General features: G+C 42.2%; 1 protein-coding gene across 1 annotated transcript in view; it reads right to left on the minus strand.

The window, feature by feature from the left end:
- Positions 1 to 685: 685 nt before the first annotated feature.
- Fbxo7 (F-box protein 7) overlaps positions 686 to 16,050 on the minus strand; it is a 20,681-nt gene continuing 5,316 nt past the window's right edge. Inside the window, exons 2-9 of the mRNA XM_013024812.1 lie at positions 15,854 to 15,864; positions 13,728 to 13,951; positions 11,791 to 11,932; positions 8,950 to 9,033; positions 6,279 to 6,374; positions 4,672 to 4,848; positions 2,613 to 2,650; positions 686 to 1,468 (exon numbers count right to left, since the gene is read on the minus strand). Coding sequence (XP_012880266.1) covers positions 1,082 to 1,468; positions 2,613 to 2,650; positions 4,672 to 4,848; positions 6,279 to 6,374; positions 8,950 to 9,033; positions 11,791 to 11,932; positions 13,728 to 13,951; positions 15,854 to 15,864 — 1,159 coding nt within the window. The 3' untranslated portion in view covers positions 686 to 1,081. The remainder of the gene's footprint in view (positions 1,469 to 2,612; positions 2,651 to 4,671; positions 4,849 to 6,278; positions 6,375 to 8,949; positions 9,034 to 11,790; positions 11,933 to 13,727; positions 13,952 to 15,853; positions 15,865 to 16,050) is intronic.

Here is a 16,050-nt window from a genome sequence, read left to right on the forward strand (position 1 = left end):
AGCCAGCCCAGGCAGGAAAGTCCGTGAGACTCTTATCTCCGATAAACCACCAGAAAAACCGGAAGTGGCGCTGTAGCTCAAGTGGTAAAGCACTCGCCTTGAGCTGAAGAGCTGAGGGACAGCACCCAGGCCCAGAGTTCAAGCCCCACAACCGACCAAAACAAAAAAAGGTGACATGGCTTGGAGGATATCCTACCAACTGAATCTCTTCACTGTGATGGAAACAATTCACATGTGTAGCAAAAACATGAAATTCACATGTAAATAGGACTCCAAATATTCTTGCAGGACATAACATTCCAAGCCATTTCTTTATATGCAAAACAGATTTTTTTTTAAAAAGTGGGAAGACATTGGCAATATTCCTAAGTATTTTCTGCAGATGCAAATACTGTTTTATTCCTGTGTTGTGATTTGGATTTTAAGTTTCTGTCACAATAGCATGTTTCAATAGTTATTTGTGTAGGTCATTTGTGTTTGGCCTTTTAGTTGTAGAAAATAAAAAATGTTGAATTTGGAGTATTTTAAGTCTTGGTAAACTGCTCTTCCAATAAAAAGAAGGCTCTTTGCACCCACAAGAGCTGCCGAGGAAAGGGAGGGCACATCCAACCCAGGCTCAACCCAACTAGCTCTGCTTTTATTGATTTTACTTAAAAAAAAAAAATGAGACACTCCCAATGATAAACAGATAATCCGATCATTTTTACATGTCCAGGTAACACTGTGAGAGGTTTCTGAATATTATGTATCTTTCTGGAATAAAAGTCAAGATTGTCATGTAGTTTACATTTTTTTTTAATCTGACAGCAGACATTATCTATCAGCACAGCAAGCTCCACCCTAGAGGGGAATTCAGAAGAGGGCAATCAGTAGCAAACAATTCCCAAAGCCAAGCCTGCTGGAGTAACCTCCAACCCCGGGGAGCCTGCAGGTGCAAATGCAGCTAGGGGGCGGTCCTGGGAGTGCAGTCTCACCACCATAGTCAGAAAGTAACCCTAGAGAGCGGCACCCCCAGGAGATGGCAGCTTTATGGTAGTTTCAAAACCAAAAGATCTAGCTCCAGAGTGAGATTACTCCTCAATCACATGAATGGGAGCCGGCTGTCCGTGGAGCGACCCCTGCTGGCCCTGGAAGGAAATCTGTCAGTGGGGCCCCCGCGCCCTGGCAGGATGGGATTAGGTCCAGGAAGTGGGCCCACTGGATCAAAGCGTGGTCTGAGTGGAGGGAACTGGCCGGGCGTCTGCCCAGGCCCTGGAATGAGGGAGTTTATTGGATTCCCACCAAAGGGAAGTGTGGGCCTTTCATCGTATTCACCACCAATAATTCCTGGAGGAAGGAGTGAGCTGGGGTGAAAGGGCATGGGATGCAAGGGGCTGGGATAGAAGGGGATGGGGTGGGACGGGGTCGTCAGGAACATATGCCGCCCGCGCTGCGCTTCTTTTCTCTGTTTGTGCCTCTTTCTGTAGAGCTGTGGAAGAAAGTGAGAAACAGTGATTTATTTGGAGGCTTCCTCAGAGCTCATTGGCTTTTGCTGCTTAGATCTAGCTACACTTTTCTTTTCCCACACTACCCAGGCAGAGAATGCAGTACACAGAAGTGCTAGCTTCCATCTGAGTGAACAGGGCGGCCGCTCCTCATGCACTACCAAGTGAGCATGAGCCCTATTCTTGAAGCATACCATGAATGAACAACTATGAATCTTGAGAACAGGAAATCCAAGGCAGGGATATCTGCCTGACATGTATTTTTAAGGTATGTTGCCTAAAGCCACAGGTTTAAAGGCAACTTTTTTTTTTTTTTTTTGGTTGTAGGGCTTGAACTCTCGACTTGGGCACTGTCCCTGAGCTCTTCAGCTCGAAGCAAGTTCTCTACCACTTGCGCCACAGCGCCATTTCCTGACATGTATTTTTTAAGACTCATCTAGAGCTCCGAAGCTCATATGTAAGTTTAGGTGAGCCTTTAAGTAGAAAATTTATATAATTGCTTAAAAATGTCTCACTACAAATGAAGTTCAGGTATCAGAAGGGTGAAAGACAGCACCTTAAATTCATTTTCTCAGTAAGCTCCCTAACTTAAAATGAGTCTCAATTCAAAAAAAGTAGGTGCCTATTTTAGAGTACAGGACATTGTCTAGTGAATGGTACTGTGTGTTTGTGCTACGTGGATCTCCATAGGACTTTATTCTTCTCCAGTCCATCATCTCAGGTGTTTGTCTCAGTCTATCAGTATCTTTTGCAGTAGCCATCTGTAGATAAATACATTTATTCTTTTCACAATATACTATTCTAACTAGCTGACAGCTTAAGACTGTCCCAGTACAAACATAACAAATGTGGTTTTGGGCAAAAAAGGAGAATGAACATTCTATGTTAAGGTGAAAAACAATCCTCGTAAAGACTTTTCTGTGTAATTACAGGCAGCACCACGTCTATAAAGGAAAACTTGAAAATATTTCCACCTATCGAAATTGAGAAATCGACTTAATGAAAATAAAGTTCATAGTAAAAGTGAATGTATCAATTATAATAAAAATGAAAATATAAGTCCTTAACTATAATCCACTAGTTATTTCTAGATCATGAACATTAGCATTCACATCTAAAAATACCTACTTCCTTCCAGTCTGTGTCTCCAGCTCTGTTGGTGCTCTCTGCAAAGACCAAACAAAAAAGCAAGGCAGTAAGAACACTCCTCACCCACCATTCCACGGGGTTTAGTCGGATCCTAAAGAAAAAGCACTGTGCCCATTAAACACAAAAAGAAATGTGAGGCATTTGCCTTATTGAGCACCACTATTTTCTTGAGTTGCGCTCAACCCCTGACCGATACTCCAGTGTGGTCATTGTACCTGCCCGTGACTGAGCAGTGGACCTGGGAGAAGAGGAACGCGCTCTCCCCCCACGGCTCCCATGTCCAGCACTGCCTCTTCCTCCCCAGGCTCAGCTAGGTGGGCAGCTGTTTGAACCCCACATCTCACGTTCCCCCACCTCTGACTATCTACACCATACTCCACATTTGTATTTGGGTGAATTTCCTCCCAACCATGTCCTAAGTGGTTCAATTATCAGAAGTATGACTACATATTCTTAAGCCATGTAATTGAAATATATGAAATGAGGAAGAAGAAAACTGACTTTACATCTGATGAAGTGTTCAGACAAAAGCTGGTGATGGCCGGGCGCCGGTGGCTCACGCCTGAATTCCTAGCTACTCAGGAGGCTGAGATCTGAGGTTCACGGTTCAAAGCCAGTCTGGGCAGAAAATTCCGTGAGACTCTTATCTCCAATAAACCACTAGAAAACCGGAAGTGGCACTGTGGCTCAAGCGGCAGAGAGCTCTCCTTGAGCTGAAGAGCGCAGGGATAGCGCCCAAGCCCAGAGTTCAAGCCCCATGACCGACCAAAAAAAAAAGCTGGTGATGTAGTCTCTACAAGTGAGTACAGTAGATGAACGTCTACAAAACTCTAGTCCTATAACACTGTATCACAGGAGCCCTTGGCTTTCTATTCGTTTTTTTTATTCTTTTTTCTTTTGGTGGGTCATGGGGCTTGAACTCTGGGCCTGGGCACTATCCCTGACCTCTTCAGTTCAAGGCAAGTGCTCTACCACTTAAACCACAGTGTTACTTCCAGTTTTCGGGTAGTTAATTGGAGATAAGAGTCTCACGGACTTTCCTGCCCAGGCTGGCTTCGAACTGCGACCATCAGATCTCAGCCTCCTAAGTAGATAGGATTACAGGCATGAGCCACCAGTGCCAGAACCCTCAGTTTCTATACAGCTTACAGGTTCCACTTGAACACACAAGAGAAATGGTACCTGTTCTTCAAGTATGTGTATTATATGCAAATATATGTACTATAAAACATTATATGAACTATAATATACGCAAAAGGTTTTGTTTTCCTGACATACATAGTATAGCCTGCTTTTTCTTTTTTTCTACCTATGTTGGTCTTTTTTAAAAAAATGACATTTGCTGCCAATTGTGATAAAAATATTTTAAACTCTAGATTCAGGGGCATAAGTATAATAAAATTAGGAACTGAAGAGGAAGAAAAGGGAAAAAACCAGATCACAAATACTTCATACATTTTCAAACATTAAAAGAAAAAAACAAAAATGTTAACAGTTTGTTTCTAAGTCAGCCATGAGGATAATTTTTAAAGTAAGAATAAGCCTGTGTTCTGTTTTACCATCCTGAGACAACAACGTGTTTAGTGTAATTGGGTAATCTGTGTTGTAGATAGGTCACATGAAAATGAAAATAGGTCACACAGGCAAAGATTTACAAAACTTAACATCTCTTTAAAAGCTCAAAACAAGCAGACCTCGTGGCTTACTAATTGTAAGATTAGCTACACAGAGGCAAAGGTAGGAAGATCGTGGGTCTAAAGCCATTCCTGTGCCACAACAGCAACAACAAAAAAAATCCTATATGAAAAATAACCAAAGTAAAACAAGGGCTGAGGATGTGGCTCAGGTGGTAGAGGACCAGGGCTTTAGTCCAAACACTACTAGTACTGTCAAAAAAAGAGGAAAAAAACAAAACAAAACAAAACAAAAAACGCAGCAACCTACAGCTAAAAATTTCCAGCAAGCTGAATAACTAAGACTTCAACAACCACACAGTATGAAAATGCCCTTTTCAGTTTAAAGTTACTACAGAAATCACCTGGAAAATCCCGCAGGTACAAACATCTCCACAGCAGAGGGTCATTGGATGCAATCAGCAGGTCACGGCAAACTGCAGACAAAGATAAGACAGACCGAACATCCAAAAGTCGGAAGATCCGTAGTTTCAGCTCCAATGGGAGGACTAACAACCCAAACACATCTGGAAGGTTCAGTGCTAAGAGAAAAGAGAAGCAACAGGTCCTGGTGAATAAAGACCTCTTTCCTCAAAGTGCTGCCACCTGTCCCCCTCTCAAGCAGTGACTGACAGTGGTCTCAGCTAACCATGTACCATCTGTGATCGATTGTCTTTATTAACAAACAATTGCACAAGAGGGCGCACATGTACGTGCATGCATGTGCGTGCGCGCGCGCGTGTGTTCCACACACATATAATGTGTCCAGATCAGCATCACCCCTTTTCTCACTCCTCTCCACCCCACTGGTCCCAACCCCCCCCTCCGGCCCACTTATCACATGCTTGCCTCTGACAAGTTACCTACTCTCTAACCCAATCTCTTCATGTGTAAAATGGGTTATAATTTCATGTGCAAAATGGATTATAACTTCACAACCTACTTTGCTGTGTTGCTGTGAGAAATGTGCTACATAGCAGAAAGTATTTAAAACAATTTTCTGGCATATTGTAAGCAATTATCTGACATCTAACAGGCTGAGGAAAAGACAGAAAAATTCAGAAACAAAGCAAAGAAAGAATACGGTCCAAAGTCAAATGGAAATTGTTTAAACTGCCAGATGCTGGTGGCTCATGTCACTTTTGACTTGCTCTGCCCATGAAATATGAGTGGAAGATATCTGAGCCATAGTTTTGAGAAACAACACACAGTTAGACCACTGGCTTCTCCATCTAGCCCAGGAAGAGTGGGTCCTGGATAAAGATCACTCCTTTAGTCAATGCAAACCCGCACATCACATGTGCCTGACTGAGAAAATAAATGTCTGCTCTAGGTCATTACAATTTTTAAATATTTCTTTACTGTTACAAAAATAAAAGAAAGCTGACTAGTACAAAGTCCTGAATAAATTATAAACTTTACTGAATTAATTTCTTCATCCATAAAATGAGTATAATAAAAATCTACTTCAAAGTTACTAGCACTGGTCATCCACTAACAGGTAAAACATCTAAGAAAATGGATGACACATAACACCCAATAAATGTTGGCTTAAAAAAGAATAAAAAAAGAAGGAAAAACCCCTCAGACTCAATTTACAGGCGAACCTTATATATTTATGAGAACCCAAAAATGAGTAAAGCTCTTATCCCCACCTTCAAGTCACAACCTGAGCAACTATAATACACTGACTGAAAGCAAGGCTCTTAAAGCCAAGCAAGGCGGTGAAGGTTATAATCCCAGCATTTGGGGGCAAAGGCAAGAAGACAAAAAGTTCAAGCCAGCCTGGGCTACATAGAAAAACCCCATCTCAAAGAAATAAACAAAACAAAATAAAAAGAATGAAATTCATTCCAAATGAACATTGAAGCTTGAAGAGAAGAATTTCAGGGGAAGGAAAGAGAAATCAGGTATCAGTCAACAAGCACACCAAGTGTCCCCATTCTAACAGTGATGATTTATCACCCCTCACCTTGTCTGGTGAAGGCTAGGAGGGGGTACACCAGCTGGTCTTTGAAGAGGCGGGACAGCTTCTGAAGATCTTTGTACACTTCAGCTGCATTTTCACCTATTTTTTTAAAAAGTAAAATCTTTCAATGTCTGTATTCCATTTCTGCCAGTCCAACTAAAAGTAACAACAACAACAAAAAACCCACTACAAACAATATACAGATAAGCCAAAGCAGAGGAAGAAGTACAGTAAATATTCCATGTAAAATTAATAATGGTATCAAGGTCACAGAGCCAGGCCCAATCTATGCAGCTTATAGGCTGCAAGTGTAGAAAAGGCTTATGGCAAGGTTTGTTGAACAGCAAGACTGCTGAGCATCTATCCACACATCTGCAATGGGCACTGGCAGAGAGGGACACAGATCCCAGGAAGGTAACAGTACTTATGGAATGAGGAGTGGATCAGCAGTGTCAAGTGTTTTCCAGCCTTTGCATACATAGCAGTTCTCCCACAAGTAAGAGGCAGCACAAAGCACAGAGAGCCTGTCCACAACCAGTGCCAAGAGACAGGACAAAGCTACACATGTCTGACTCTGAAGGATTCAATTTTAGTCACTTGCTACAGTGTGGCTCCACCAGAAGCGACATCCTGGGGGCACTGGTCAGACTATTCTTCTCCAGCCTTACTAACGCCCCACTCCATCAGATGATTCATAGGTACACTGATGTGCACAAGCTTCACCCAAGTATATCTAAAGTCCCCACTTCAGTTTTGCTGTCTACCAAGTGTTCATGTTTGGGCAAATTCCCTACCCATGGAGACCGTCACCTACCTGGCTCACCTACTTGAAGGAGACCCTGCACTAGAGCTGACAGGGACTATAAAACGTTAACGCTTGAGGCACAGTGTGTGGCATATCAGCTGTGGATGCCTGCGTTTCCCCCTTTCTATCTTTATGTATTTCACTGAGACAATGTGATCATTACAGCTTGATATACAACAACAAAGAGAGATGTAGCTAAACCCAAATTTCTGTTGTGTGAACCTGCCATCTTAGGTCTCATATCTCAAGTTATTTTTTTTTTTTAACGAACTTGGCTCAAAGCTTTTTTTCAAATGTAAAAACTCATTTTGTTAGTTTTTCCCCCCCTTCAGCAACCTATAAGTATGTGATTAGGAGCTTAGGAGGCCAAAAAACATACTTGGTGTTAGTGCTTTATAACTGCAAGCGAAACTTTAGGAAAATGACTTGCCAAATGAACGGCATATTCCTACCCAGCATAAAAGGGCTTTATTAAAAATACTTAATTGGAACAGTCCATGGACTTATGGAAGGTATTAACTTTCCATCCCCTCTGCCATTTCCTTTTTCCTTATTTAACAGATATGAGTTGAAAACAGGAGTTTGAGCTGGATCCCTACAAATCTTCCTGTGTGCCACCATTTATTATGTCTTTGACTCTGAGGTAACTTAACCTCCTCGACTCCATTTCCTAATCTTTAAGCTGAACATGAAAGACTTTTACAGGGCATAAAGTATTTGGCCAACAGCAAGGTCTTTTGGAGTATGCAGATAAACGCTGTAACCAGAAATTTTACATTTTCTGAGCCTAACAGAAAGATCACATTCACAGACTTGTGTCTAATATGAGTTCTTGGTAGGAGCAAGGTCTCCCTCAATGGGAAAAACACATAAGCTCTTGGAGAATGAAACATCCTACAAATTACATTTCAACCCTCCAAAATGCTACAATATGTAAACAAATGTATGGTGCATTTGTGGCATTAAAATTACACAGGAGAAAATAATGAGAAGGATGCTTCAGAGGTGCCTTAGAAGAGTGATAGTAAAAATAAGGTTGACTAAGCCCTCACAATGGCTCATGTCCATAGTCCTAACTACTCAGGAAGTGGAGATCAGGAGCATAATGGCTCATGGCCAGCCCAAGCAAAAAGTTAGTGAGATATCATCTCAACAAATTAGTCAAGCATGATAGTCCATCTCTAAAATTCAAGATATTCAAGAGATACAGATACGAGGATCACAGTGTGAGGTCAACCCTAAGCAAGGAAAAAAAAAATCAAGATCCTATGAGAAAAATAAGCTAAAAGTAAAAGGGCTAGAGGTGAGCTTAAGTGGTATACCACTTGTCCAGTAAATTATAGGGCTGAGTTTAAACCGCAGAATACCTCTGCTCAACTACAAAGCCCAGAAGGTTAATACTGGTCTCATCTGACATCATCTGACAGATGATGTCCAAATTCTGAGTGCATTCTGCTACTTTTTCTCCCATCATCTAGTTTAAGTCATTTTCTCCCTAGAATTAAGTACAGGCCTCGAGGCCTTTCAGGTAACTCCCTAGGTTGTGGGGAAGACTTTTTAGGGAAGGTCTAGCCAGCCTTTCCCTAAGAGGTGCTGCTGTAATTGCATAGTACCTTCCCATCTGCCCCCTACCTCCTCAGCTTACTGTGAAGACCAAGGACCAAAGGGAAGGGCACACGCAGAGGCTCATGGTCAGCACAAAACAGAAACTGGGACGAGTCATTCCCTTCCCCCCATGCTTCACCTCTGACCACCTGATTGCCTCAGTTTGAGTTTCACTGAAAAACAATTTTAAAAGAACATTTGTCTCTTCCATCTGAAAAGTGAACCTCTCACAACTTCACTCCAAAGCCGAACGGTGTTACATACCTGGCTCCTCCGTGCAGACGAAGGATTCGGGCAGAAGCTGCAACCTTTTCACACTTTTAATCTCACTGCTGATTTTTAACGTAGCTGTAAATAAGCAGAACAAAGATGGCAGGCTTGTGTTTCCTTGTTTCCAACACACTAAGGATACGCTGTCCCCGTAGAAAAAAATTCTGGGCCTATTTCTTTTCCTCACAGCAAGGTCAAAAGTGTAAACCCACCATGAAGGAAAATCATTCTCAAACACCACCGTTATAACTACAATGAACATCTTTCTATGCAACCCACCAAACATCACCAGGAGCTTATTAGTAGTTGAGAGATGCAGCAAGGTTAATTGCAGGCAACGAAGCACAACGAACCCATTATTGCTAATGAAGTCACTAAAAACACATTTTTTTTCATTTAACCCTTGGCAATGGGTCTGCCCTTGTTCATTAAAACAATCCCGCCAGTTTTCACACCATCATCACTCTCTGGACCCAAAGGACCAATATTCTTGACATCCCGTAGCTGAATTTAGTCATGTGTACAAAGGCATGCTTCATCCTGGCCCATGAAAGAGGCAGTGATGTGCTTCTGCACGCCCTGCTGAAGAGAAGGTTCAAGGACACACTGTTCCTTCTCAGACTCGAGCCTGGGGGTGATTGGCTATGGTACAAATTTGCAAGTGACAGATTTGCCAAGAAGAGAAAGGGAACAAAATGCCAGACATTAAGAAATCATCAGGACATTTTGCAGAGACTATATCCATGTCATTAAGTGTTCCTATAAGAACTGAGACAAAACATATTAATTAAAAAAAAAAAAGAACTGAGGCAAAAATTATAACCTACTTCTAACTATCTGGTAACTTCAACCTTGCAAATGATGATTAGTTTAGGAAGAAAAATTGCTGACGCTCAAGACACAGGATCACCAGATTAAAAACTCCATCTGCTACTTGTGAAGAATTGCTAGACACTTAGAGATCCCAAAGCCATCCCACAGTCACAGCCTCACAAGGGCAGAACACTGCCAAAGCGGTCAGCTCAACTCTGCAGACTTTCCAATATTTAAAGAATCTGGTAAGCTGGGCGCCGGTGGCTCACGCCTGTAATCCTAGCCACTCAGGAGGCTGAGATCTAAGGATTGTGGTTCAAAGCCAGCCCAGGTAGGAAAGTCCATGAGACTCTTATCTCCAATAAACCACTAGAAAACTGGAAGTGGTGCTGTGGCTCAATTGGTAGAGCGCTCGCCTTGATCTGAAGAGCTGAGGGACAGTGCCCAAGCCCAGAGTTCAAGTCCCACGACCGACCAAAAAAAAAAAAAAAAGAATCTGGTGGCTGAAACAGCAAAAATTATATAAAGGGGGGCTGAGAAATATCTTCCACTTCAAAAATTAAGATACCATAAGTCACAAAATGTTTCACAGAAAACAACATTTCTTTCAGCACAGGACCTCAATAAATGAGGGGCAAACGCGTGGTTTCCAGGTTCAGTGTGACAGGGCTGCCTCTGGTCCATCTCAGCAGAAACAAACAGCTGCAGAACATGCTGGAAGTCCCTGGCCTAAGGTAACAAAGCAGCAGCCTTTGCTATGCACAAAAGATGAGCTGCATGAACAACAAACAACAATGCAGTCATTCCAATTTTACTTCACCCTCTTAACTGGCTAGAAAGGATAAACCTTAAGACACAAACACAATAAACACAAAGCCCCTGGTGCTCACACTGCTTACATCCCCAGCACCGGCCGTCCCAGAGACCACTGGCAGCTGGGACAGGCACCATCCAAAGACAAGAAGCACTGCTATCCCAGCAAAATTTCTCAAGAGTGGAAAATCAACAAAGAGAGGACATTAACAAAGGAATTCTTTATTCAGTGACTTCTATGGGGGAAGGGCAAATGAAACCCACACCAACTGAAGTCTCAGAACCTCACCAGTGTTTCTGTGCATTGCTTGTTAGATGTCGAATGGTTAAGAGGACCCCAGTTCAATCTCATAATATTCGTTCAAAACTTTCATTAAGAAAAAAAGATAATAATAATAAATAAAACCCAAGTATAATGGTGCATCTGGTATCCCAGCTACTCAGGAGGCAGAGAATGGGAGGCCTGAGGTTCAAAAGCAGACTTCACACAAAAAAATTGGGCATTGTTACATATATCTGCAATCCTAGCAATGTGGGAGGCAAAGGTAGGAGGATTGTAGTCTGAGACTAGCCCAGGCAAAAAGCAGAAACTCTCTCAGAAAAATAACTAAAGCAGACTGGGAAGGTGGCTCAGTGGTAGAGGCCCTGGGTTCGATTCCTCAGCACCACATAAGCAAAAAGAAAAAAGCCAGAAGTGGCACTGTGGCTCAAGTGGTAGAGCACTAGCCTTGAGCTGAAGAGCTGAGGGATAGCACCCAGGTCCAGAGTTCAGGCCCCAAAACTAAACCCCCCAAAAAAACAAACAAAAACAAAAAAAAAACTAAAGCAAAAAGAGCTTAGGAGTATGACTCAAATGGTAAAGCACTTACACAACCAGCAAAAGTATAGCCAAAAACAGAATTTTTTTTTTTTAAATAAACGTACCACAGACAGGCATGAAAAGAGAAAACATACTTTTCAAAGAGTTCATATGCAGTAAGACTCACAACCCCTCAGAGCAAAATATTACATCAAAAGAATTATGGCTGCCCCAAGAGTAAAGGCCCCTGCCCACGCATCAACCTCAGTCTAGCCTTTGGTCATCCGTAGTGTAGGATTAAATGAATCGAAAGAGACTCAGAACCCCGCCATGACAGCCAATCCTGAAGTGGCTACACAGTGCCACGCACGTTAGCTGTTACCAGCCACCGTACTCTGCAGTCCAGTTACCATTTACGACAATGAGGTTTCCCAAAGGCACACAGGTGAGCGCAGCAGAGCCCCCCTCGCAGAGAGGATGTGTGTACTGCAGCTTGTACACACCACTGGACTTCCATTTCTCTGGCATGGACGCTGCTTTGGCCTCCGTCCCCTGAGGAATAAAATGCAAACCAATAATGAAGAAATATTATACTCAAAAAAAAAAAAGATGGCTAAATGTCTAGGCCAGGAGGGATGATCATACCTATAATCCTAGGAGGCTGAGATCAGAAGGATCACAGTTCAAAGATGACTCAACTCTGGCCAAAATGTTTGCAAGACCCCATCTCAATCAATAATTGGGCATGGTGGCACAAACCTGTTATCCCAGGTATGCAGAAAACTTAAAACAGGAGTATCAAAGTCCAGCCCAGGTACGGGTAAGTAAAGCTAAAAGGACTAAAGGCTTGACTCAAGTGAGTGGTTGAACTCTGGCCTAGCAAGTGTGAGACCCTGAATTCAAACTCCAGGACTCCTCCTCTGCACCAAAACCCCCAAATCCAAAAAGATCCTAACTTGTTTAGGAAGATAGCCCAACTGTTAAGAGTGTGTTAAGTCATTAATACTGCTGTTAATAGAGGATAAAATATTGTGACATTTTTCTATCAAAAATTGCACTGAACACCAGTGGTTCATGCCTGTAATCCTAGCTACTCAGGAGGCTGAGATCTGAGGAATGCAGCTCAAAGCCAGTCTGGGCAGGAAAGTCCATGAGATTCCTATCTCCAATTAAACACCAAAAATCCAGAAATGGAGCTTTAGCTCAATTGTTAGAGCACTAGCTTTGAGCACAAAAAAGCTGAAGGGGCAAGTCCCAGGACAGACTAAAAAAAAAAAAATTATTTGAGCCTTATTTATATTTTTACCTATTCAATTTCTCTCCAAAGATCACCTAGCAAAGTCATATCACAATTCAAAACTCCAGCTCAAACATGGTCCCTTCTGCAAAGCCCTTTCCTCTTACTGGTCATAGTTCTGTTGTATAATCTTATTATTTGTCAATTTGTTTGTTATATAACTATCTTTGGTTTGTCTCTTCCTTGCCCGCTTACAAATTTCTTGAGGAGTATCAAGGGTTATTCAGTGCATGGCATATGCAACATGCAAGGCTCGGTGAATTCATCTACACCTTGTCACCCTTTATGTGGCCACAGGCCATCAGCACTGGTGTTATGCAGTAATGTGCAGAAGCTCAGAGTCATGAAGTCAGAATGTGCATTCTAGCAAGATTCATGGTATTCCTTAGCACATTCAAGTTTGGGAGAATATTTACATTCTCTGTGAATCCTTGGCACCCTGAAAATATAGATTTCTCTGCTAGAATATGACAATACAGTAGTATTGTGGCTCAGATTCTTCTTTATCCCTGCCACAGTCTCAGGCCACTTGTTTGCACACACATATAAGCAATCTGACCACAGGTATGACCAAAACTTCGTACCAGACATTCGTAGACAGATGTCTGTCAGTGAATGAGTGAAGATACGCAACTATAGCACTGGAGTAACATCTCTCTTCCTAACTGAATCTTACCAAACTCCTGACGTCTCAGTCATTAATGTGAAACATATCCTAGTGCACTAGCTGTCCACCACACCCAGTCCACACTCACCAGCACACTCTCATCCAGGCATTACTGTGTAACTCTCATGTAGCTTTTCTTTGTTTCTACCGTATCACCATTACCTATGTAATACTAAATATAGACAAAAGAGAAGGAGATAAAGAAGGGAATAGGGGAGGGCACACTGAGTACCTACTGCATTCAACATTTTACATTCACTACCCAACACTTGTAATCAAGGAGCCTGGAATGCTCCATTGCCCTCATGGTATTTCCTGACATACCCTTTCCCAGGGGGAAACTTCCACCCTCACAAGGTACCTGGGTTTGCCAGTGGACTTACCTGAGGTTTGTAACCTGACTCCAGCATGAGGAGATGGACCAGCACTATCAAGGCATCACTGGCACTGTGGCAGTCAGCTGACTGGTACAGGGTCTCTAAGGAATGTGGCACCTGCCCTTCCCCTGCTTCACTGCACAGCATTGGCTCTGAGGGAGAGAAGCCTGAGCCCTCATCCATATCCATAGCATCTTGAATTGACTCAGCTTCCAAATGTTGACTAGGCCCTGACTGAAAAAAAGAAACAAAAAACATATGAATTCATTAAAAATTCTTACTTTTACGAAGTACAATTTGTATCTTAAGTGAAATGAGATTAACGCTAAAAGCCCAATCACATGACTGGGTTCAGAAAGCAGACATATTTCAAGGGAGGGCTGATAAATAATGAGATTGCAACTACCACTCAGTCTTTTTCCACTACCTTCAGGGATTGTAGCTAACATTCCCCAAACCTGGAAGTCATCCTCAAGTCCTCCCTCCCTAACCAAAGCCACCCCAGACCTATCCAACTTCAAATTCCACCAAGACCTACTTCTGATACTGCTAAAGCTGTCCTTCCTACCCTGCTGGGCCTTGAGCCTCCTGGCTTCCCACACAGCACCCCTACAAGTGCCCTGCCCATCCTTCTCAGCTTCCAATACATTCTACCCTCAGCTGCCAGTTTCGTGGCAATTAAGAACCCAATCATGCCTTATATCCCAGTTTAAACACACCAGAATTTTCCCAAGACGGGCAGTAGAATTTCTCACAACTGTGCCTTTGATGGCACCCCTAGATGTTCTTAGGAAAAAAGTGGTGCACAATCAAGTAGATGGGAAAATGACCTATACTTTTGCCACCTAACCACAGCCTCAATAATCACAAAAGACAGCATTAGCATTACAAAAGTTCTGAGAAGTCTGGAAATAATCATGGTAATTTGTGCCTAACATTTAACCAGGACATGTTATCCTTCATCATCAAAGCTTAGGTTTCATGAATTTGTCATTAAGTATTATGAGAATCAAGTTTTTCAGAGAACACTCTAAGAAACAAAGCTACTAAATTAAGTCTGGGCTCCTAAGCTGATCCCCAACTCCATCTGCTCTTTTTCTGCCAGTCCTATCCACACAGTGTTCCCATATCAGCAAGACTTGCCAAAGCCTTCATAGTTACATTGTACTGCAATTTTCAGATCACTGCATCCCTCCATGACTGCAGGCTTATAAAGTGCCAGATTACATACAAGTCACTCACATAGAATCCAGCACAAATATTCAAGATGTTCAATCAATGCCTGTCAAACAAATGTTGAGAGATGACATCTTACAATTTCATAATGTTTTTGTTTTCAACATGTTTTCTCACCATGATCTTCTTAAAGATGCTGTAATTGTAACTCTGAAAGATCAAATCACTAGTCATAGTTGCCAGCTTATAAAAATTTGGCTAAGTCATTATACTGATTTTGTTCAGAAAGCCATTTCCTGGGCTTATGCTCAACTCTTAATGCAAAGCAGATGTTTCTTTAAGTCTGCATTTCCATTAAACAAGGGGCAGAGGAAATTAAAATTACACAGTAGAAGCTAAAGGCTGGAGAAATGTGAAGGAGACAGAATTGTCAACTGCTCCTTCGAAATCGCTAAGGAGCTAAGCCCTCATGGCCATAGAAAAAACAAAAAGGCCAGTAATGATTCACCTACACCTTAAAAGGAGGGAAGGTACAAAACCCTGTCCATGATTTTTTTTTGAACAAACAGAAATGACTATGTTAAGAACTAATTAACACTGTACTAAATTATGAAATATAGTATCTTTGCTTCTTTTCCCATTTTGCCTGAATTTTGAGCATTTACTACTTACTGACAATTCTGTGGGGTGGGATATATGTGGGAACATTTGAAGGTTACCCTGGGCTAATCACCCGCAGAGAGAGATATCCCAGTGCCCTGGTAGTCAGGTCAAACCTTCCTCGGCCACGCTGGGAACCACAGCCTTTGCTGAGCCACTCTGATAGGACTGTTTATCAGTCTCCGTGCATGGAAATGGAAGATGCTGAGCACCTGTTTCCAAACTGATCATTTTGCCACTGGCCATACAACAGACTGCAACAAGTGACTAGAATGCAATAGGGCTAATATTCGGGCCTGGCATATGTCATCCCTGTTTCTCATTAAAGCCAACAAGTCCTGGAGGAATTCCCAAATATAGTAATGAGAAAATTAACTTATATTTAATTACAAGAATAAAATTCATGGGCTGGGAAGATGGCTCAGTGGTAGAGCACTTGCCTTGCATGCTCGAGGCCCTGGGTTCGATTCCTCAGCACCACATAAGAAAAAAG

This window comes from Dipodomys ordii, unplaced genomic scaffold (assembly GCF_000151885.1).
Source record: "Dipodomys ordii isolate 6190 unplaced genomic scaffold, Dord_2.0 Scaffold79, whole genome shotgun sequence".
Taxonomy (NCBI): Eukaryota; Metazoa; Chordata; class Mammalia; order Rodentia; family Heteromyidae; genus Dipodomys; species Dipodomys ordii.